This window comes from Schistocerca piceifrons, chromosome 6, assembly GCF_021461385.2.
Source record: "Schistocerca piceifrons isolate TAMUIC-IGC-003096 chromosome 6, iqSchPice1.1, whole genome shotgun sequence".
Lineage (NCBI taxonomy): Eukaryota > Metazoa > Arthropoda > Insecta > Orthoptera > Acrididae > Schistocerca > Schistocerca piceifrons.
Window position 1 is genome coordinate 331710634 of NC_060143.1, and position 22771 is coordinate 331733404.

The window sequence follows — 22771 nt, forward strand, 5'->3', positions numbered from 1 at the left end:
AACTTAGTGAGATCCTAATTGATCGGGTCTAGAACACAGTTAAACTAGTCAGTATTTAAACTGAAGATGTTGACGAACTTTTTTCGTCGTTTAATAAATGACTAGGGTGAAGGAAATCTTCTTAAAGTTTATCCAAAGATGGGACGTGTTTCAGCTTTTGAATTATGTAACTGTTGGGATATAATTCCCTCTTCATCATATTATTCTTGTAGTAAGTACAATGATAAATAGCAGGCACTCATTTTCAGAAACGTGCATTTACTTCTGCGAACTGGTCACGACTGAAGAAGCTAAGAATTTCACCGCTGCGGGTAATCGCGAGGCACGAACAGTCCGCCAGCGCCCTCGAATAAAATACCTCAACTTACATTTCCTCCATACTGTAGTGATATATAGCGTACGTTCCAGCCTTAAAAACAATTTCTATGTGTTAGCCACATTTCTTACGCAGTAACGTAACACCTAGGGTTACCACTTTCTTTTCACTGCAATCCTGAACGTTATGTGATGCGTTACTAAATATAAAGTTATCATAGTAACTAAGAACAATGTCGACAAAATAGCCGCTTCACCATCAAGCTGTGATGTGAAACTATAAAATGTGAAAAAATAAACTTTTTGTGCCAATTAACATGAAAAGATTTAACATGATGCTGAACCGTTGAACAGTCAACGTAGCAGTCACTATCTTCGGAAAAAAGTAAGTACAAGAATAATACAGTAAGAATCTATGCGTACAGGGTGGCCAGAAACAATCTGAAGAGCTTGTAAGGTTGTTACGGAGTGTGTTGTGCTGAGAAATAATTGTTAAGCAAAAAATTAAGCTTGTTGCATCTTTTTGGATTTTATTATTGTCGGAGGGCGTTGCGCGCGCAAATTTAAGCACTATCGCCAAAATGCTGTAAAGCGCAGACGTATGCGGCTTTGGGAGTTACCACTTGTTGAAATGATCACTCCCAGACAAAATGTGCCTCTTTTTTTTTTAAGTAGCATTCAAGCTAGATGAACAAAAGCTACTGTTGTTCCGTTTGAGGAAACTAAACGAAGAAAACATTTGACGACACAGTTTCTGACACGTAGCTACCTAGTTGGCTAAGTTGAGGGCTAATTAAATCGGAAATGGGCGCAATGTATCGAATTTTTTCCTTAACAATTATTTCTCACCACAACCTCCCTTGCAATACCCTTACAAGCTTTTCAGACTGTTTCTGACCACCCTGTGTAGTGAAGAAAACGCGCAAATCTGAAAGAAGTGTTTTTCAATTTTTTTAAAGGAAAAGGCGAACCTATAGCGAAAACCTAATTCCTTGAGCTGATGTAGCTATGCTTCATTTACGTACAGTATTTTTTAACAGAAAGAAAACCGGAAAACTAAATTTACTGCTACCTGTCGCAGGCTACAGCCGCTTCGTGAGAATCGCCAGTACCTTCTAAAAAATCATTTTTAGATGGTGCTGGAACCGCTCCTCAGTGCTTCTGCCGTGAATTGCACTGTGATGACCGCAGCTGCCAGCCGCATAACCGCATCTTAAAATGGCCCAATGTGGATACGAAACAGAGTGGCAGAAATGAGCCATCGTGTTTGGACGTGCTCATTACAACATCGTGAACGAAGTTGCCCGAATCGTTGGTATATGATCACTGGATGTTCAACGTGTTTACAAGGATGAGTGGTGTACCACATGTGTAACACGGCGTCAGAACTGATCGTAAAAAGACCGTAACAGGGACCGGAGACGAATGTCTTGCCTTGTTAATGACAGTCGGTTTCAGACCGAGCAGGAATAGTTGCTGTCAGCGAATGCGTGTTCCTTGCAAGTTTTTCCAAGAAGACATTGCGAATGAGACTGCATGCTATCGTCTTTAGATGTGTCTTAGGAAAAGGTCATTGATTCCAGCGACACACAAATCTGATGGGCCAAGCAACGCACAAATGGGACAGTATCTTGCTTGAGTCAGCGTGGTTCGACGAGTGGCGATTTTGCCTCTTTTCGAATGACGCATGACATTTAGTACACCTATGACCCAATGAGTCGTTTAACCCGCAGTGTGTTGAGGGCCTAACTCAGTCTGGTGTGGTTCCGTGACGTTTTTTGGGGGTGTTTCTCTTACCATGACGTCGGTCCATTCGCTGTACTGGGATGTTTATTTCAATATTCTCGATGACTGGGTGTTTCATCTTCACCTCCGTGGTGAGAATGTTGTGGAACTCCCGTTTACCAAGATGACAGCAGCTGTATTAACAGGGTTACACCATACTTTCCTTGTTTCACAAACTGTCAGGAATCCTATCGAATCCCGACTGGTCCATTAAATCACGCGATTTTAATCCCATAGAATGTGTCTGGATTATCTGGAACAGCGGGTGAAACGTAGCTACCGACATCCCCGAAACCTGGTATATCTGCGGTTTCACGCGGTATCATCGTGACGTCTCGAGTGGGGAGGGAGAGGGGGATGAATAATTTTTTTGTCCGCTGTTGTCTACAGTAAATTGTAATCTTCAGTCAGTCATTGTGATACTGAATAGGCGTTATCTTTGCAACTTATCGCAGTGCCCTCGTGATCAGCTCGAGATATCAAAATTCTAGTCGCATGTTGTTGACGCCTTATTCCAAGGACACCAAAGCCGTAAGTTTACTTGTATGTCCAGCAGCAGCGAAGGTCGAATCTGTCCATTGAGTCAGGATGCTGCCACCGAATGCTAAACAGTGGCTTCATGTTGTACAACGTGCTTCTGCGTGTGCTTTATGTACTGTAGAAGTTCATGTAAACTACACGTCAATGTGTACTTACATTTTTCAATATGTATAAATGAGTTCAAATTTCAGTAATGAGACGGGAGTACAAACCATAACTATGTTTCCCTTGAAATTATTCTCGAATAATCGATCATTTTTTTCGTGCGTGCATCCGGCATGTTCCGATACTTCGGCTTAAAGCCCTGCAGCTATCCTCAAAGGCTTCCAAAGCCTTTGTATCACTTTACGCAGATTAACACTCATTTCACAAGACATGCTGCAAACGTTATGTGACGCGCAGTATCGACCACTACAGGAGCTGTTATTGACTTTCGTTAGCGTTCCGTACGAGCTCTCGCAAGACTTCATGCACGCTTATCAGAGATTTATAAGACCACATCTTTCTTGGTAGGATTTATTAAAATTATTGTTATAATTAAACGTCACAAAATGATTTATCGACCGTTAATGTTTACATATAAGAGTGCTCTCTCTGAATTGAGCTATTACCGCCAATAATTTACAAATTAAGCGTAAAACACGCTTGCATTATAACTTTCACTATGCCGTTTCAAGGTAACGGCGCATTGAAAATTTATCGCAAACGCATCACCATTATCAGTAAACGTTAGTTAATACCGCGTCAGCGATATAACCCTTCAAGAGATATGATGATCAAGATAGGAGTCGGATTTCACGTGACGATTGTAGTGGGTTATGGAGTCTTCCGCGACTTTCTTGTGAATGTAATAGAACTATGTTCTGCAATATTCGAGGTTATTAACATTTCCGTCTGATCAGAGCCGGCCTGAGTGGCCGTGCGGTTCTAGGCGCTACAGTCTGGAGCCGAGCGACCGCTACGGTCGCAGGTTCGAATCTTGCCTCGGGTATGGGTGTGTGTGATGTCCTTAGGTTAGCTGGGTTTAATTAGTTCTAAGTTCTAGGCGACTGATGACCTCAGCATAGTGCTGAGAGCCATTTGAACCATTTGAATCTGATCAGAGAACGAAGGGTGAAATAAATATTTGCCCATTTTCGAGTTTGTGTTTAGGCAGGAAGCTAAGAGGACAGCTTTAATTGCTGCGACTGAAACGAGTAGCACTAAAATTGATATTCTTCCTTTTCACGAAAATTTGGCCCTTTATTTTCGAATATGTGAAGATGTCTAAGTGTGTGTTTCTGCAGGAATCAGAAAAGACAGCTAAAATTTCTTCAAGTGAAACGAGGAGCAATAACTTTCTTATTCTTCCTTATCACGAACTAGATAGGAATCCCTGTGGTCGTTGGATGTACGTCGCGTTTGCAAAAAAGTATTGTTACCAACGGTGTTATCTCTGACGCTTGCGCGTTTATGCCAGTGTGTGAAGTGATGCAAAGGCTTTCAAGCGACTCACCTTGAGAATCGCTGAAAGGTTGTCACTTGATTCTACTTAGGTTGATATGTGATAGTAATTTTTCGATACCGCGTTGTGTAAATATTTGCACAAATGGTTCAAATGGCTCTGAGCACTATGGGACTTAACATCTAAGGTCATTGGTCCCCTAGAACTTAGAACTACTTAAACCTAACTAACCTAAGGACATCACACACATCCATGTCCAACGCAGGATCCGAACCTGCGACCGTAGCAGTCGCGCGGTTCCGGACTGAAGCGCCTAGAGCCTCTCGGCCACCGCGGTCAACTAAATATTTGCACAGTTTCTAGATAAATAATTTGGTAAGATTGTTAACAGTTTAAATAATCTTTAATTTTTTATGAATATGGTTACATCCTTACTTAACTTTGTTATAAAAAAGAGCTTATTATTCTCTAAAGCTGCTCATTTGTAAGTGGATCATACTTAAACAAGGAAAATCTTTACCTTATGAGGCGTGAAATGTGTATTCTTACAAATATATTTGGTCCCTTTCGTTCCTGTGGCTCTCGTGAAATTAGACGATACCAATACTAGCCCAGAACATTACGTTACATCTGTTTAGGAGTCTGAATTTGAAGAATGTCTACTTCCTGCTGCGCCATAGCTGCAAAACTGCGTCGTTTGTTGAAAGAAAGGTTTATTTCACAAGGGAAGGTCGATAATGCAAAATTGGCCGAATGAAACCACGCGAGATTCTTTTCTATTTTGATTACCTCGAACACGGTATGTTACACAGCCGTCCATACGCCGTCAACGCTTTTCAGGCGCACGAGAAACGCGCACCCCAGATTAATACCGTCCCACTGAGCAAGTGCCGCAGCTATTGAGACACTAATCTCATACCCGGGAGGACGGCGGTTCAGATTCCTGACCTACCATACCGTTTTAAGTTTTCTGTATTGTTCTAATCCACTTATGGCTAATGCTAAAATGGTTCCCTCGGAAAGGACACGACCCATTTCATTCAATACGCTCTCCAATGATCTCGAAGTCGATAGGACATCAAAGCACAATTTTCCTTCCATAAATGGCGTCCATGAAGATATATCGTCTTGCAGACGCTTACAGTCACTGTACTAGGAACCATTACATAAAGATGCGAGCAGTCGTTTTGTGCCATAACGCCCCAGTACACACGAAAACAAGTAACAGAAGCATGATATTCAATGTCTGCTTCCTATTGGATAAGTGAATAAATTCCTAGTGTTTTACCAGAACAAACAGATACGCATAACAAAGACATCAGTCATCAAGAACATATTCTCTGCCTGCCAGCGCTGAGGTAACTTTACAGATTCCGCGACTGTAGAAATCTCGTGGTTTTGAGGCGAAGCACTCATCGCACCACGTTCAGAGCCATTTTCGTCCGGAAAGGAAGTTCCTCGAAGATTGTTCCAGATGCATAACATTATCCTTTGTGGTTTCCACGCAGGTCTTTGTGCGGGGTGTTTCTGATTTGTTTGGGCTCAACCACTCCTTTATTTTCCTTATGTTAGCATAAAGACAGCATTTCTCGTCAACAGTAATAATACATGATAGGAATAGTTGGTGTTGTTCACGAGTCAATTGATGACAATCAATCAGAGATGGACATTGGCCACACGATGATTTTTGTCATTTTGGCTTTGAGTATACTGTTCCCATACACCCGATTTTTGAACCTTCGTCGTGGCATGCAAATGTCGCACGATGCTGGAATGATCACATTTTGTCACATTTGCCAGTCGTGGAGTACAGTGACGTGGATAATTGTGAATTAATGCGTTTAAACGATCTCCATCAAACCCCGAAGGTCTTCCTGAATGTGAAGAGGCACTGAGGTCAAAACGATCCTCATTAGCCCATTACTTGCGAAACTTTGCTATCAAAATGCACATTGTTATTGTCAATGCAGAAAACTACAAGAAATATCGCGAACAAAAAAAAAAACCGTTTGTAATATTGTGTGTGTATTCAGTATGAAATGAAACAAAACAGTTGTAATATACACCAGTATTGCACTTATCACTTATTTTATTTTTTTGCCTTGCAGTATTCACATCTCTTCTGTGTTTTACTCGGCACAATAAAGCGGTTTCAGGATCTAGTCGCACATCTTTGCTCGCCAATACTGCCGTCAGTTTGCTTCCATTTGGTCCTCCGTGTTTCGCTGTTGATCCAGGTTTCTTTGAAAAATACATCACCACTATTCTCGTTCAGACATCCATCAGTGAGAGCTTCTCATTTGCGTTAGCAATTTGGTATGCGCGCCATGTGTTTACCATGCAGATATCAATCATAGGGGTGAATAATGACCACCACCAACTTCCATGGTCTTATCCCCGTCCTATAAAGTGATTCTGCTTGTCCAGTAGAATCAACGGGACCCTTACGGGCATTGTATTCTTCAGTGAGACGTGGCACTTTGCCCGTCAGTATCTTGTAGCACAGCTCCAGTAATACTACTGTAATTCGTGGCTGCACATACTACGTGATTGTTCCTCCATTTCACTACGAGAACTTCATTCTGTTCGTCAAACACGTAGTCACAAAACCCTCACCCTTGCTGGTTATAAGTTCTAATGTATCTGCTGAAACTTGCACAATATGGTCATCGTTCAGTGCATGTCTTCATTGTCGTCTTCACCTTATGTTATTTCATCAGCATTGGGTGAAATAATCTCCAAGTCATCAGCTTCATCTTCACTCCCTCCGTAGCTCTCCAGTTCTGCTAGATCTTCTTGAACTGTAAGTCCATGTGCCATGTATTATCCTACCGTAATCGTAAAATGCGAAAGGGATAATTTCACTCTACTACCTAACCCTTGACAAAATCTCATACAATGTATAAAAAAACAAAAATCTCAACAACGTAAATAATAGTTTTTGTATATGAAACGTGTATGCACTAATACGGCCCTTCAACACGGTAGTGATAATGTAACATGCCATTGTCCCTTTATTGGGACGCATAAAATAAATTGACATTGCTCTTACTTTAGGAAATCTGAAATATATTGAATCTTATGCTGACATCCGTATGTTCATAACAAACACACGCATACAATTAAGTCAGTATTCGTTGTTCTACAGAAACTACCAGCAGTCATGCAGTGGCGCCAAGTGCGAAGACAGAAAACACGCAAAATAATTCCTTTCCTAAAATAAGCTAATCAGCGAAAAATTATTTCTTTTCAATTTGCAGGCATTAAGATACGATAATCAAAGCTACAAATTTCCCTGCTTTAGAAAGAAATAAAATATTTGCGTCCCAAAAAAGGAATAATTGTAAATAATGGGATAAAACGAGAAAACCACTTTCTTGATTTTCTCTGTCCAGTGGCATTATCCCCATATACGGCGCAAATGTTTCTGGCTGCATCCGCTGCTGTCACCATCTGTTGAACTCGGACAGAAGTATACGTCGGAAATATTCTTTTTTCTCCAATTAGCACTGCGTTTTCTTACGACCCTAGCCCCACTCATTACCCACAGATGACAAAATGACAATACGTAAACTCAAATAGCAACAAAATGACAACTGATAAAGAAAGCCATAGCAACCGGAGGAATACAGACATGCTAAACAAATAAGCTACAAATTTATGCACCAACCTAATCTTTACAGACTAGACCCAGTAACTAATGTATGCACTGAATGTGTAAGAGCTTCCCATCATTTTATCCGTGTGTAAGTCTGTCTTCTATACAGGGTGTTACAAAAAGGTACGGCCAAACTTTCAGGAAACATTCCTCACACACAAATAAAGAAAAGATGTTATGTGGACATGTGTCCGAAAACGCTTAATTTCCATGTAGAGCTCATCTTAGTTTCGTCAGTATGTTCTGTACTTCCTCGATTCACCGCCAGTTGGCCCAATTGAAGGAAGGTAATGTTGACTTCGGTGCTTGTGTTGACATGCGACTCATTGCTCTACAGTCCTAGCATCAAGCACATCAATACTTAAGCATCAACAGGTTAGTGTTCATCACGAACGTGGTTTTACAGTCAGCCGCGCGGGATTAGCCGAGCGGTCTAAAAAGGGCTGCAGTCATGGACCGTGCGACTGGTCCCGGCGGAGGTTCGAGTCCTCCCTCGGGCATGGGTGTGTGTGTTTGTCCTTAGCATAATTTAGGTTAAGTAGTGTGTAAGCTTAGGGACTGATGACCTTAGCAGTTAAGTCCCATAAGATTTCACACACATTTGAACTTTTTTTTTGCAGTCAGTGCAATGTTTACAAATTCGTAGTTGGCAGATGCCCATTTGATGTATGGATTAGCACGGGCAATAGCCGTGGCGCGGTACGTTTGTATTGAGACAGATTTCCAAAACGAAGGTGTCCCGACAGGAAGACGTTCGAAGCAATTGATGGGCGTCTTAGGGAGCACGGAACATTCCAGCCTATGACTCGCGACTGGGGAAGACCTAGAACGACGAGGACACCTGCAATGGACGAGGCAATTCTTCGTGCAGTTGACGATAACCCTAATGTCAGCGTCAGAAGTTGCTGCTGTACAAGGTAACGTTCACCACGTCACTGTATGGAGAGTGCTACGGGAGAACCAGTTGTTTCCGCACCATGTACAGCGTGTGCAGGCACTATAAGCAGCTGATTGGCCTCCACGGGCACACTTCTGCGAATGGTTCATCCAACAATGTGTCAATCCTCATTTCAGTGCAAATGTTCTCTTTACGGATGACGCTTCATTCCAACGTGATCAAATTGTAAATTTTCACAATCAACATGTGTGGGCTGACGAGAATCCGCACGCAATTGTGCAATCACGTCATCAACACAGATTTTCTGTAAACGTTTGGGCAGGCGTTGTTGGTGATGTCTTGATTGGGCCCCATGTTCTTCCACCTACGCTCAGTGGAGCACGTTATCATGATTTCATACGGGATACTCTACCTGTGCTGCTAGAACATGTGCCTTTACAAGCACGACACAACATGTGGTTCATGCACGATGGAGCTCCTGCACATTTCAGTCGAAGTGTTCGTACGCTTCGCAACAACAGATTCGGTGACCGATGGATTGGTAGAGGCGGACCAATTCCATGGGCTCCACGCTCTCCTGACCTCAACCCTCTTGACTTTCATTTATGGGGGCATTTGAAAGCTCTTGTCTACGCAACCCCGGTACCAAATGTAGAGACTCTTCGTGCTCATATTGTGGACGGCTGTGATACAATACGCCGTTCTCCGGGCTGCATCAGCGCATCAGGGATTCCATGCGATGGAGGGTGGATGCATGTATCCTCGCTAACGGAGGACATTTTGAACATTTCCTGTAACAAAGTGTTTGAAGTCACGCTGGTACGTTCTGTTGCTGTGTGTTTCCATTCCATGATTAATGTGATTTGAAGAGAAGTAATAAAATGAGTTCTAACATGGAAAGTAAGCATTTCTGGACACATGTCCGCATAACATATTTTCTTTCTTTGTGTGTGAGGAATGTTTCCTGAAAGTTTGACCGTACGTTTTTGTAACACCCTGTATAAGCTACTTTCTAGATTTAAAAAAAGGGGTAGCTGATTAGTCAAGAACAGAGGCTGTGTTCCCCAGCAGTTCACTTCGTTCCAAAAAGGGAAAAAATTAATGTATTTCTGTTAATGAGAACCTTTGTTCGCTACAGGTTTTTTTCAGATTGTGCTAACTACATTAATCTGGTTATAAATCCTCTTAAAGCTCTAAAAGTTGTAGTTACTAAAGAACTGTCTGTAGACTACAGCCTCAATAAATTCGGTTTGAGTTGAGCTCCTGTTATAAGGGATGCAGACGTTTTAAAGCCAAAATTACGTATTATTGGATATTTAATTACAGAATGAATAAGTGACGTTCTGTTTTATTATCTTCCATAAACCGTTATAGCTCATAATTTGGTACAAAAAAATCTTCGTATTCGTCGATTTATTGGAGACCCATGCATTATTTTTGCATGTAATCCAGTTTTGGGACCAACATTAGTTTTTTTGTGTTCCTCTTGTTCAGTTATTGGCGCAGCTTTACTACCATAACCTGCACGTTGACTCCATACTGAAGAAATTTTGACGGCGCTTGTGGAAGCGGCAGCATTAATAGCCACTGCAGTTTGAGCTGCAGCGTCGCTTTCGTTGCGTGAGGAAACCCAGTCTTACCGAAAACTGGGTTCCATGGCACTGCCAGGTTGCTCCAGCGAACGTCACCCATGATCTGCAACGTATTTAATATTGCAAGTAACGCAATTTTAAATACTCGCTGCATAATCTAGTGTCTACAGTTATGTTGTGTAGGTAGTCCGAGGTCATAAAGTTCTCTGATTTGCGAAAAATATCCTACAGTCGAAAACTAAAGACAGCAAAGTGTGCTTCTATCGTGGAAATTTCCGTGAACTATTTGATTTACCTTTGTGTCTACGAGCAAGCAACTGGCAATTTTTACTTTTATTTATCAGGGAGAAATTTTCAGTATAAGTTTTGTTTTTGAAAACAGCCACAAGTCTCACTTCGTATTTTTTTTTTTTTTTTTTATTTGCCTGTTTCGCCATACAAAAGAAGAAGAGCCTCATCAGAATGTACAGTTTAAAGTTGGCTGTGGCTGCATTGAAGATTAAACTGGCTGTACTAAAATACTTAAATTTACGTTTAAGTATAGTAGTAAACGTACTTAAAGTATAGTAGTAAGCGTACTTTAAACGTATTTTATGTACTACTGTACAGCCAGTTTTAATTTTTAGAGCTGTCAGCCAACTTTAAACGCAACCTTCAACGCTGTCTTCCAACTTTAAACTGTATATACCGATGGTGCTGTTGAAGATAGTCAAGAACGAATAGTCGTTCGTCTTGCCCCGAATTTTGATTGAATAGTAGCTCGAAGATATCCAAACGTTTATAGACACCTGTTGTACGACGTTCCATCATACCCGATTTTTGACAGAATATTATGAAAGGTGTTTACTTTTACTCGTCGTAGTGAATCTCCCCCCCCCCCCCCCCATCTCTCTCTCTCTCTCTCTCTCTCTCTCTCTCTCTCTCTCTCTCTCTCTCTCTCTCTCTGCTACGTGAATACCATTCGCTTTCACTTCAATTAGTGCGCGCAATACTCAGCACTACAGAACGACGATTACGGAGAACAGTAAACTTTTCTGAATTTGAAGGTCCTGCTCCAGTCTGTAGGCAGCTCGCTCAGTGCTACCCTTTCTCGTCAGTGGACGCCTGTTAGACTCGGGGAATGTGGCTTGGTGGCTATGCGCTCTGCGAAGCGAGCGTCACGGGAAAGTCTGCAGCCAAGTGGCAAGGCGACAGCCGGCAGAAGCACCCGCGGCGGCCACTGGTAGGTAGCATCCTCCTTACTTTCACCCACGCAGTGATATTTCGCCGAAGAGTACGAAAGGTTGTTGGCGGTGAGTGCGTGCCTCCTCACTTCACCGCTGCTGGACGCTTCATGACGAGATTCTTTCATTTCCATGCCGGAGGAAGAACTGCTTTCTCTTTGTTTGCGTGGAACCGTAAACAAGAGATACTGTAATTATTGGTCTCGACGGAATTAGTTCGTCTTCAGTAATACTGTTGAAAGTTTTCGACATGCCCAAGAAAGAGAGCATGGAGAGTCTTTTTTTTAATTTTTTTTACTTTAATATTAGTAACTATGTGCTCCATGTTTATCGGAGAACACATTTATCGAGAGTGACTGCGTAGCCCTGCCTGTACAATAAATTTGGACGACATCTGTGATGTCGAGTAAGCGTCCCCCTTGCAAGACTACACAAATGCTCCGTGAAGAGCTCTTGTTCATTTCCACGGATGATACACAACCGACGCTACCGCTGATGCTTCAGTTGCATCTTAATGCGTAGAACGCAAAGGCCTGAACATCTTCACAAGACAAACTCCTTTATTGTACTTTTATGACAACCAGTGCAGTTTTCTTTGCCGCCAATATGCGCTGAACGAAATAGTTGTTACCAGCGTTGATTAGGAACGGGCTGCCTCATCACAGAAAGAGAGCCATATCGCTTGCCACAGTAATTCGACGGAACTGAAATACAGCATGGCTCACGGGACATTTCCATTTGGCCACCCAGCAATGCGAAGCATAAGGTAGCACAAATGATTGTTCAAACGTCGGGAAATGTCAGTGTTCGTGCAGCTCTGTAGTAAAACCCATAACGATCTGCCTGTCCGTCATTCCAAAACATTGCTAGCCCCTTGCATGTCTTTGCAAAGGACTGTCAAACAGGATTTAAAATATCATCCTTACGAACTGTAAATGACTGAACGGTTACGGCCGGGAGATAAGGTGAGACGGCCTAGTTTCTACATAACATTCCTGAACAGAATTGGCCAGGATAACGCATTTCTGGCATATCTTGTTACGAGCGACGAGACAAGCTTCCATCGGAATGGGGTTGTCGGTAAACAAACCTTGCGATGATACTCGTGCACAAGCCCGCAGCTCGTTCATAAATAAAATGGAAATGTCGTGTGGCTAGGGCCTCCCGTCGGGTAGACCGTTCGCCTGGTGCAGGTCTTTCGATTTGACGCCACTTCGGCGACCTGCGCGTCGGTGGGGATGAAATGATGATGATTAGGTCAACACAACACCCAGTCCCTGAGCGGAGAAAATTTCCGACCCAGCCGGGAATCGAACCCGGGCCCTTAGGATTGACAGTCTGTCACGCTGACCACTCAGCTACCGGGGCGGACAGCTCGTTCATGAAAAGAACTAGGGCAGCCCAAAGGTCGTCGTCTGCTTTGCTGTTGGAAACGTTGGGCCGCAGTTTTTTTGAAACAAACAACGGCCCTACAACCGGCTAGTGAGTGTAAATTCCAAGCGCTATGTGGCCATGGTTAGCAACTTCTTCATTCCACAGCTGCAGGGACATCGCCGTCTAAACTCGATATGCTATCGGCGAGAAGCAAAGCAAAAGCAAGAAGCAAACTGTCCTAATTCGGTGACCAAACTGAGGCGCCACTTTCCAGTTAGATTACTCACAGGATGTGGTGATACTCCATGGCCGGGAAGATCACCAATCTTTCAGCCTCCATTCTGTGTGGTCGTCTCACGAACGAAGTTCTTTAACTATGACAGCACAAAACTGATGAGCTGAAAGCCGCGATCGGGGGAGAGATATGGACCCTTTTTCAAGAAAAGATTGAAAAAGTGATCAGGAGCTTCTGCAGACGACTTCGCCAATGCATCGTCAGTGGTGGAAGCCGTAAGTTTAATTTACTGTTTAAGAGATGGAACTGTGTTTGGCCTTTCAGTAATAGTAAATTGCGTAGAACGATTATCTAGAAGTTATATCGATGTAAATACAGAATATGTTAAACTTGATGATAATCAAATGAAAGTGTACTACTTTCCGTGGGCCACCTTGCTTAACAGTTGCTTGCGAAAATCATGTTGGCGGCGGCGGCGGCGGCGGCGGCGGTGGCGGTGGTGGTGGTGGTGGTGTGTGTGTGTGTGTGTGAGAGAGAGAGAGAGAGAGAGAGAGAGAGAGAGAGAGAAGTTAAAGGAAAATGTGTTGGGCGTTGCAGGTAGCCTTACTCACAAAACTCCAAGGGGTAAAGTTCCTGAACGTATCAACAAACATACTGTACCGTTTATCATGCATATCGCCTAATGACCATGAAACCAAAATTAGAGAAATTCCGACGCGTAGTTTCTTTGCGTGTGTTATTCAGGAATGAAATTGTGATAGGGCGAGCGGACTCAAGTGATCCGAAACGCAGCACAGTGACACTTCCTTTCCTCGTCTTTGTGGTTTCCAGGGGATGCCATACATGATCGGCGCCATACTGTCTGCTGGATACATTTGTCGATTTGTCTGAAGGCACGCAGGGGAAAGTTGAGCCAGTGCGTCTGCGGACTTCGCGCGCAGCTGTGATGTTTACTGAACCGACCTCGAAGGTGCTCGACCGTACCGCGACAAGAGTTGTTTTTAATTTACTCTTGATTTGCGCTACGCTAATTGTTGCCAATATCAAGTGACATCGCAACAAGTTTATCCTGCTGTCGGCACAAGTGTTCCCTCTTCTAGAACTAGCTTAATACTGAAACTGTCGCATTCGTTATTTTGCGTTGCAGTTTTCAGCCATGGAAACTTATATCACTGGCAGTCCCTCTGTACGGCGCTTCATATTTGGTCGTTCCTCGCATTTTTATATTCATTATTTTTTCTTATTTAATAACTGTAAACGTCAAACATATTAGAATTTCGGCCTCGTAAGTCAAAATTTACTGCCTGCATAATCTGAAAAGTGTCCCAAGTTCGGAATAACTTTAAAAGAAATAAATGTAAACACATTTAGGGATTCGGCCTTCATATGCGCCTGTGTCATCTGGTATGAAAATCTATCGTGAAATAGGCGTTGTTTAGGCTTCAATTTCTTGACGATTGCTTGAGATTATTCTCAAATCCGTAAATTGCGGCTGTGACATACGATGGCACAAGGTGTGCCATAACAGTTTGTGCCAGCAAGTGCGTGCCTACGAGGAACATAGGAGGGCAGAGGAAACAAAATAACCTTTGCTGACCAAACTCGAAGCTTGCCCCACCACACACACACACACACACACACACACACACACACACACACATTCAGTATCTCTTTCAAGGAAGTCAGAACATGTGTTGGATGTTGGCTAACAGTAAGTGCACTCGGAGGCATTTGTTGTGGAATCTTTGACTGCCCTGCGGCGAAATCTTCGGTTACCGGAGTCGTCGCCGCAAATTTTATCTGACAACCCCTCATCGGCTAATTTAGTTTCTACGTTTTATTCATGAGTGTGGGTTTTATCATTAGCTCTAAGTTTCAACGCATGTCCTTTGTCCCTCTGTGTCCTCCACCCTAGTGCTTTTAGGGTGGAGGTTTTAATGTGTTGCAGAGTGGCTGGCTCCTCCTTTTTATTCTCGTGGTCAGCCAACCATGGTAATCTGTTTTGTCATTTTAATCTCTTCTACATGTTTCTTGCGTTTCTGTGGTTTTCTACTCCCCTTTTGTCCATTTAAGTGTTTGTTACCCTTCCGAAGTGCTTGGGGTTTTTCCTTTCTCTCAGTTTTGTATTGTCAGTCTCACTTGTTTAATCTCACCCTTGTGGCATTGTTTTATTTGGAACAAGGGACCGATGACCAAGCAATTTGGTCCCTTCTCATCCCCACCCCCCTCTTTCAAACCAACCGTCCCTCCGCTATTCGGTGTCACCAGGGCAGACTTCCTCCAGCTGATTGGGCAACTTGCTCACCCCCCTTCTCTTGCTCGTTCACAATCCCCTTTGGGGCTCTCCCAGAACCTGTCAGAGAGGTGCCCTCTTGGCTGACACTCTGTCAACTTAACCTCATTTGTCTTAACACGGGAGCACCCACGTTACTTTCAGACTCCAAGCACTCCTATTCGCATTTGAACCTGTCCTTCAGCACTGCCCAGCCTGTGTGTCGTCTCGAGTGGTCCGTCTCTCCCACATGTACTCAAGCGACCATTTCCCATGTTCTATCCGTTTACTATTTGCACATCCAAATGACAGCTTTGTAAGGCCAATTGGACGCTTTACTCCTCCCTGGCGACCTTCGACAAACATTTTCGCACTTCTGATGTCCAGGTAGAATACCTTACAAACGTTATCCTTACCGCCGCAGAATGTTCCATTCCCGGCACTCTGTATTTACCGTGACGTGACCCAGTCCCTTGGTGGACTGAGACGTGCCGCGACGCAATTCGCGCGCGAAGATGTGCTCTCCGCGTTTTTAACCATCAAACTACGATGGGAAACTGCATAAATAGTTGCGTACACAGTGGCGTAGCGTTCTTCAGGGTACCATAAAAGCTAGCTGTATTTCATTGATCAGGTCTCTTAACAGTTCCACTCCCTCTTCTGTCGTATGGCCTAACTTCCGACGGGTCTCTTGGACCAAGGTTCATTCCCCAATTTCCGGCCTGACTGTAGTAGATGATGTCATAGTGGACCCTTTTGCTATCTCATACACCTTCGGCCGCTATTTTTCGGAGATTTCGAGCTCCACCCAATATCATCCTGACTTCCTCCATTGGAAACGAGTGGAGGAGGCTTGAGCGATACCATACTCTTCTCAGAATCTTGAGTGCTGCAATGCTATCTTTACTATGAGGGAGCTAGATCATGCTCTCACTTCATCCCGATGCTCCTCCACTCCAGGGCCAGATGACGATCACATTCAGATGTTGCAGCACCTTTCTCTTGTGGGCAGAGGGCACGTTTGGTAGACGCTGGTGTGAAGCCACTGTCATACTCGTACCTAAGCCTGGTAAGGACAAACACCTTCCTTCTAGCTACCGCCCCATTTCTCTCACCAGCTGTGTTTGCAATGTGATGGAACATATGATTCATGCCCAGATGGTATGGTGGCCCGAGTATCGAAATTTACTAACCACTGATTTTGGGCGCACTGTTCTGCAGTTGACCACCTTGTCACTTTGTCAACCCATGTCACGGATGATTTTCTGCAGAAATACCAAACTGTTGCCGTTTTTTTCGATTTGGAAAAAGCGTAAGACGCCTGCTGGAGGACTGGTATCAAATGGTTCAAATGGCTCTGACCACTATGGGACTTAACATCTGTGGTCATCAGTCCCCTAGAACTTAGAACTACTGAAACCTAACTAACCTAAGGATATCACACACATTCATGCCCGAGGCAGGATTCAAACCTGCGACCGTAGCAGTCGCGCGGTTCCGGACTGAGCGCCTAGAACCGCTAGACCACCGCGGCCGGCGGACTGGTATCCTCCATACTTTCTACACGTGGGGCTTCCAAGACCACATGCCCTGTTTGCTTCAGGAATTTTTAAAAGACAGAATTTTCAAACTATGTGTGGGCTTTGCCTTGTCGGGCATGTTTATCCAGGAAAATGGTGTGCCTCAGGGTTTCGTCTTGAGCGTCGTCCTCTTTGTTGTCCCCATTAACCCTGTTATGGTCTATCTCCTGCTGAGCATCTTCAGCTCCCTTTTCGTTGACGATTTTACCATCTATTGCAGTTCTCCACGGACTTGTCTCCTTGAGCAGCATCTTCAGCATTGTCTCTATCATCTTCACTATTGGAGCATCGACAATGGCTTTTGCTTTTCCACTGACAAAACCGATTGTACGAATTTCTGGCAGTGCAATTGGTTTCTTCCACAGTCTTTGTATCTCGGACCTGTTACTCTACCGTTCGTTGAAACTACGAAATTCCTGTGGCTCATGCTCGGTAGGAAACTTTCTTGGTCCTTCCACATGTCTTACCTGGCTGCCCGCTGTACACGGTCCCTCATTGTCCTGTGTCCCCTCAGAGGTACGTCCTGGGGTGGGGACCGGACTACCCTCCTCCGCTTGTAGCGGACCTATGTCTGTCCGCCATCATGACCTCCGTTTGGCCACATACACCATTTACTCTTGCCCGGATGAGATGCTGTATGCAGAAGCTGCTGAACTGCCGCTGTCATACCGCCGTGATTTTCTCCTCTGCAGATACACATGCTATTTGTCTGCCATGCATGGCCATCCATCCTATGCTTCTTCCCTCAATGACTTTTTTGACTACCAGTATGGTGCACATCCCTTTTCTCTGTTACCTCCTGGAGTTTCGCTTTCGGCTATTGCTCCGGCAGCTTAACTCCACGCTACCTGCCACTTTCCCAACAGGTGTGAATCCTTCACCACCTCTGCTTCATGCGGCATCCCGTGTACACCTTGGATTTTTTTCGCTTCCTAAGAACATTACTCCAGCCTCACTCTATCGCCGTAAGTTTCTCGACCATCGCACAGAACTTCGTGATAGTACCTGTGTACACTGATGACTCCTGGATTGACCATGGTGTCGGATGTGCCTTCATCATTGGCACCGACGACTTTCAGTATTGGCTTCCAGAACACTGCTCATTATTTACAGCGGAGCTCTTCGCCCTGTATCAGGCCACATAGTATATCCGGCGACACAGGTTTTTCAATTGCGTCATCTGCTCCGATTCTCTCAGTGCCCTTCAAAGCCTCTGTGTGCTGTACACCGTCCATGCCTGAGTACAGTGTGTTCAGGAAAGCTTTCACTTGCTCACTCTTGATGGAGCCACTGTGATGTGTATGTGGGTCCCTGGTCACGTCGGTCTGACGTGAAACGGGGCCACTGACGATAATGCCAAGGCTACAGTCCTCGTATCTCGGCCCGCTTGTTCTTCCATTCCCTCCGATGATCTCTGTGTTGCCGGCTGTCAGCAAGTGGTGTCACTTTCATGTCCCCACTGGTCATCCCTTTATGGGAACAAGCTTGGGGGAGTTAAACCTCTCGCAGCGGCTTGGATGACCACCTCTCGGCACTCTCGCTGCGAGGAAATTATTTTAGCTAGGTTGTGTATTGGGCACTGTCTTTTTTGCCATCGCCATTTGTTAAGTGGTGATCCCCCACCACTTTGTGCTCATTGCCCCCCAACCTTTGACGGATCGCCATTTCCTGACGGAATGTCCTTCTTTTAAACACTTACGTTCTCATTTATGTTTGCCATGTGAGTTATCAGCCATTTTAGCGAACGATGCACGGGCTGGGGCTGTCAACCGTGTTTTACTTTTTGTCCATCCTAGCAGTGTGGCAAAGGTCATTTAATCTTTAGTTCAGGACCTCCATTGTCTCTATCACGTATTTTATGGAGGTTTCTCAATGTCCCTGTTTCTAGCTGTCTTTCTGTCTGTCGATAGGGCGTAACGTGTAGTCGATTTTAACTCCTTATTCGTCTTCGTGTTCTACGGTTCTGACATGGGCGTGTATGACTGTAATTGTTTTGTGCGTCCTAAACCAAAACAGCACCAAGCCTGTGTTTTTCTTTGAGCACAGCAAGTGAAGTATTGTGAAGACATAAAGTATGAGGGATTTTAGAACAACCATTGTCATACCAGTCCTGTGGCTGAGTGGTTTAGTGTATACGCTGGTAATTCATTGGTTCGGGTTACAACCCTCCTGCTACCAACATTTTAATTAATCTCATTGATAAAATATTAATTCCAAATCTTAACCCTTTGACTGCTGCCATGTGAGTTATCAGCCGTTTTAGCGAATGATGCATGGGCTGGGGCTTTTTTGTGTCTGTACTGCTCACCTAAATCCACTACCTGTGCTGAGAGACAGCGTTCCGCTACAAAGTACTTATCATTTGATTTTAAGAATAGTATTAAGTGAAAAGATTGGGTTTTTGCATATCTTACTGTCTGACATCTTCGCCCGATAAAGGACAGTATTTTTTTTCATTATTCGGCATAGTTACTGTGGTACATCAAATGAAATAAAGCATTGCACAGAGTTTAAAAAGTTTGCAGAGGTAAAAATGCATTGTGTAAACTTTGCAGCTGGTTGATTTTAGCCCAAATATTTATGAGTGTGGAATGTAGATAAAACAATGAAAATTTATTTAAAATTGAGAGCAGAACGATATCTCATTTCGTTATCAAGATACTGGTTTTTATATCCATCAAATGGATTTCTGTCCCTGCATTAGGAATCGTGTGGCCGCAGCAATTGTCATATTTTATAAATGATTCTGGGTATCGAAGCAAGGTATTTTGCAAATGGTAGCATGCAAAGAGGCAAGTGTATTTTATGATAAATACTTGAATTTCTTTTATTCGCCAAGATATGGAAATAATTGGTCTGCGCCAGTGAGAGGGTCGGCTGAACAGGACGCATAAATGTGCCAACAGTGTTTTAAGTTTTCTAAGCATAGAGTACGAGGGATTTTCAAGCAGCGCTACACTTAAGTCGCACAGCTTACTGGTTACGAGCTGGACTGACAATTTGTTGACTCGGGTTCAATTCACAGTACTTCTATTGTTTATTTTTTTTTCCTGCCCCCCCCCCCCTTTTCCTTGCAATGTTAAACAGCAATAATAAAATTTAAATATGTTTAAACAGTTCAGTGTATACATGTAAAATTAATATATTCATGTTAGTTAAGCTTACTACCCTTGCAAGTGAAAGGCTATAGGCCACCACATTGTAGCACACTGGTAAAATTTTGCACTGGTCCTAAGATTGGGTTGATGCAGTTTTCCACATTTGTTAACCTGTGCAAACATCTCTTAATATCTGCATAGCTATTATAGCCTAAGACCATATGAACTTGCTGTCTGTTGTCCTTCTGAAAGTGTTAAACCCTGTCTCCCCCGCCCCCCCCCCCCCCACCACCTGGCCCCACTGGCACTTCCCTCCACTATCAAATTTACTGTTTTTTATGGGTTAGGAAGCAATAAAAAAGGCACATACAAACATGTCTTGGGAGTAGTGTGGGTTAGAAAACAATATTGAATAAAAATTCTTGTAAATTTGCTGCTTAACCCATGTATATGATCAGATGCATTGCCCTGGATCACTAACATTTAACTGCATATTAACTGTGGTCTTTTGTAGATAAAGTCTCTATCCACATGTTTCAAGAACACTTTTACCTTTCCCACATTATCACTGTTGACTAAGAGTCCAAAACGGTTATCATTTTCCCCACTGAAAAAGGGTTTCGGTTTTTTTGGTGCCCTTCCAGCTTTGCTAGGCATGCAGGTTTGTTTTCGTAGTTTGGAGGTGAATAAATGTCTTACTGCTGTCGCATAACAATCTCGGAAGTACAATTTTTCTTTAAGTTTTATTTCTCGACTTTCAAAGTTCTGTGTATTATTACTGCATTTTGTTTTCTTTGAATAAATTTGTACATGTTATCATGTGTTCTGTGTCAAATACCCAATAGTCCATTTCTATAGAAATTGAAGATAGAAATACATCAATTGTACAGCCATAAAATGTTGTAATTGTTTTCAGTTAAATTTACTCTCTCTGATTCAGATCATGTCAGTAATAAGCATAGTAGTAGAAACAGAAAAAGAAAAATTGGGGAGGACTGTTACATAATTAACATTCCTTGTACAATCTTTGAACTGTTGCAGGAGAAAGTCTGGAAGAATTAAATGGTTATGGGACATACAAACCAAGAAACCTGATTTCCACCATTCTTGGTACTCCCAGCAAACCCAAGACTCATCTTGCCATCTCTAACCCACATGATTTCAGGCAGGTGTGTAACAGTTGCAGAGATTTCTAATTAAAAATAGATAAATAAATTATTGGAAATCAAAGTTAACAATATTTGAGAGATTTTAGCATGTGTACTTACTAAGAGCTACTTTTGGAGATTCACTTCAGATTCCTTTTCTGCTTGTAATGTATCTCAGAATCTTTGAAATAAGTATCCCTTCCCTTAATTGTTTGTACATATCCTTTTTCGTGTTTTTTTCCTAACTTTTTATCAAGAATTCTTAATAGTATTCCAGGCACTGGAGATCATGCTTTTTTTTATGTTTTGAATCTTCCAGCACTAGTCTATTTATTATGGTTTTTCCAGAATGTTAAATGATAAAATGCAGTATAATGTAATGAACAAATCTTGATTGTGGATGTGTCAGTTACCATTCATGATATAACTTTTGTAACTACTAAGCATTTACTTGTGTCAAAAACAAAATTTAGAGTCATAGTCACAGTGTAACACTTGTACTACATATTGAACATGTATTATATTTTAATACTCAATATAAAAATGACTGTGTAACGGGTAGAGCTCTAGACTCCACTCATGTAGGTCCTAAATTTTAACCTGGGCAGAGGTGAGAATTTAGAATTTTTCTTGCTCCATCTCTCCAGAACAGCTGCTGGTTCACTCAGGGTGTTTTGCCTGGGGTAAAAGTTGGCTGTGGCGAGGGACATGCCACCCCTCCCCATCCTAGTGCCACGGAAAATAGGAAGGCTGGACTCTACCTGCAGACAGGACAGTAGTCCAGTCATGGGCATTTACCAAGGACTTTACTTTTTACCTTTTGCTATGAATAAAATATTTGACTATCAGTGATGCACGTCTCTCTCAATACTGAATTTGAAAGCTGTATAAAATGCTATAACTCTAAGTTCCGTTTCAGTTTTTTTGCCACTGATCTTACATTTTTGTTACATAATCTGCGTGTACATTTTGTGCTATACACACCTTCTGTAAAATTCCAAGATTTATGTAAATTTATATGTGGAGCTTTTAACTGCAGATAATAGTTATCTGAGATGACGAATTTCTTTTGTGCATAAATAAGTTTATGGTTAAGGGTACTGGAAATAAAAATTTTCAGCGAATCTATAACCTTTGTATGTATTGCAATTAGGCACAGAAGAACTGAATCATGAAAATACATAATGTCTTGCCAAAATAACACAGCATTACAGTAATACAAGATTTAGACAATATATGTCACAGTCTCATATCTATGTTTTAATGTTTTCTGAAAAATGGTGACGAAATATGTTACAGGTGTCTGCAATCATTGATGTGGATGTAGTCCCAGCAACATATCGCAGAGTCCGGCTGCTGAAGCATGGCTCCGATAAGCCACTTGGTTTTTACATTCGTGACGGCACGTCTGTGCGAGTAACTCCCCAAGGGCTTGAGAAAGTACCTGGAATATTCATTTCACGCCTCGTACCAGGTGGCCTTGCTGAGAGTACAGGACTTCTTGCTGTCAATGATGAGGTGCTTGAGGTCAATGGTATTGAAGTCAATGGGAAGACTTTAGACCAGGTGTGTATACTTTAATTTTCTGATCATTAAGTTTCTTCAGTGT

The 22771-nt window shown here is 42.8% G+C and overlaps 1 protein-coding gene across 1 annotated transcript in view; it reads left to right on the forward strand.

Moving 5' to 3' along the window:
• The window catches only part of LOC124802733 (partitioning defective protein 6), a 138926-nt gene that overhangs the window by 105716 nt on the left and 10439 nt on the right, over positions 1-22771 (forward strand). The window contains exons 3-4 of the mRNA XM_047263705.1: positions 21056-21183; positions 22462-22728. Of these exons, the coding sequence (XP_047119661.1) occupies positions 21056-21183; positions 22462-22728 (395 nt within the window). The remainder of the gene's footprint in view (positions 1-21055; positions 21184-22461; positions 22729-22771) is intronic.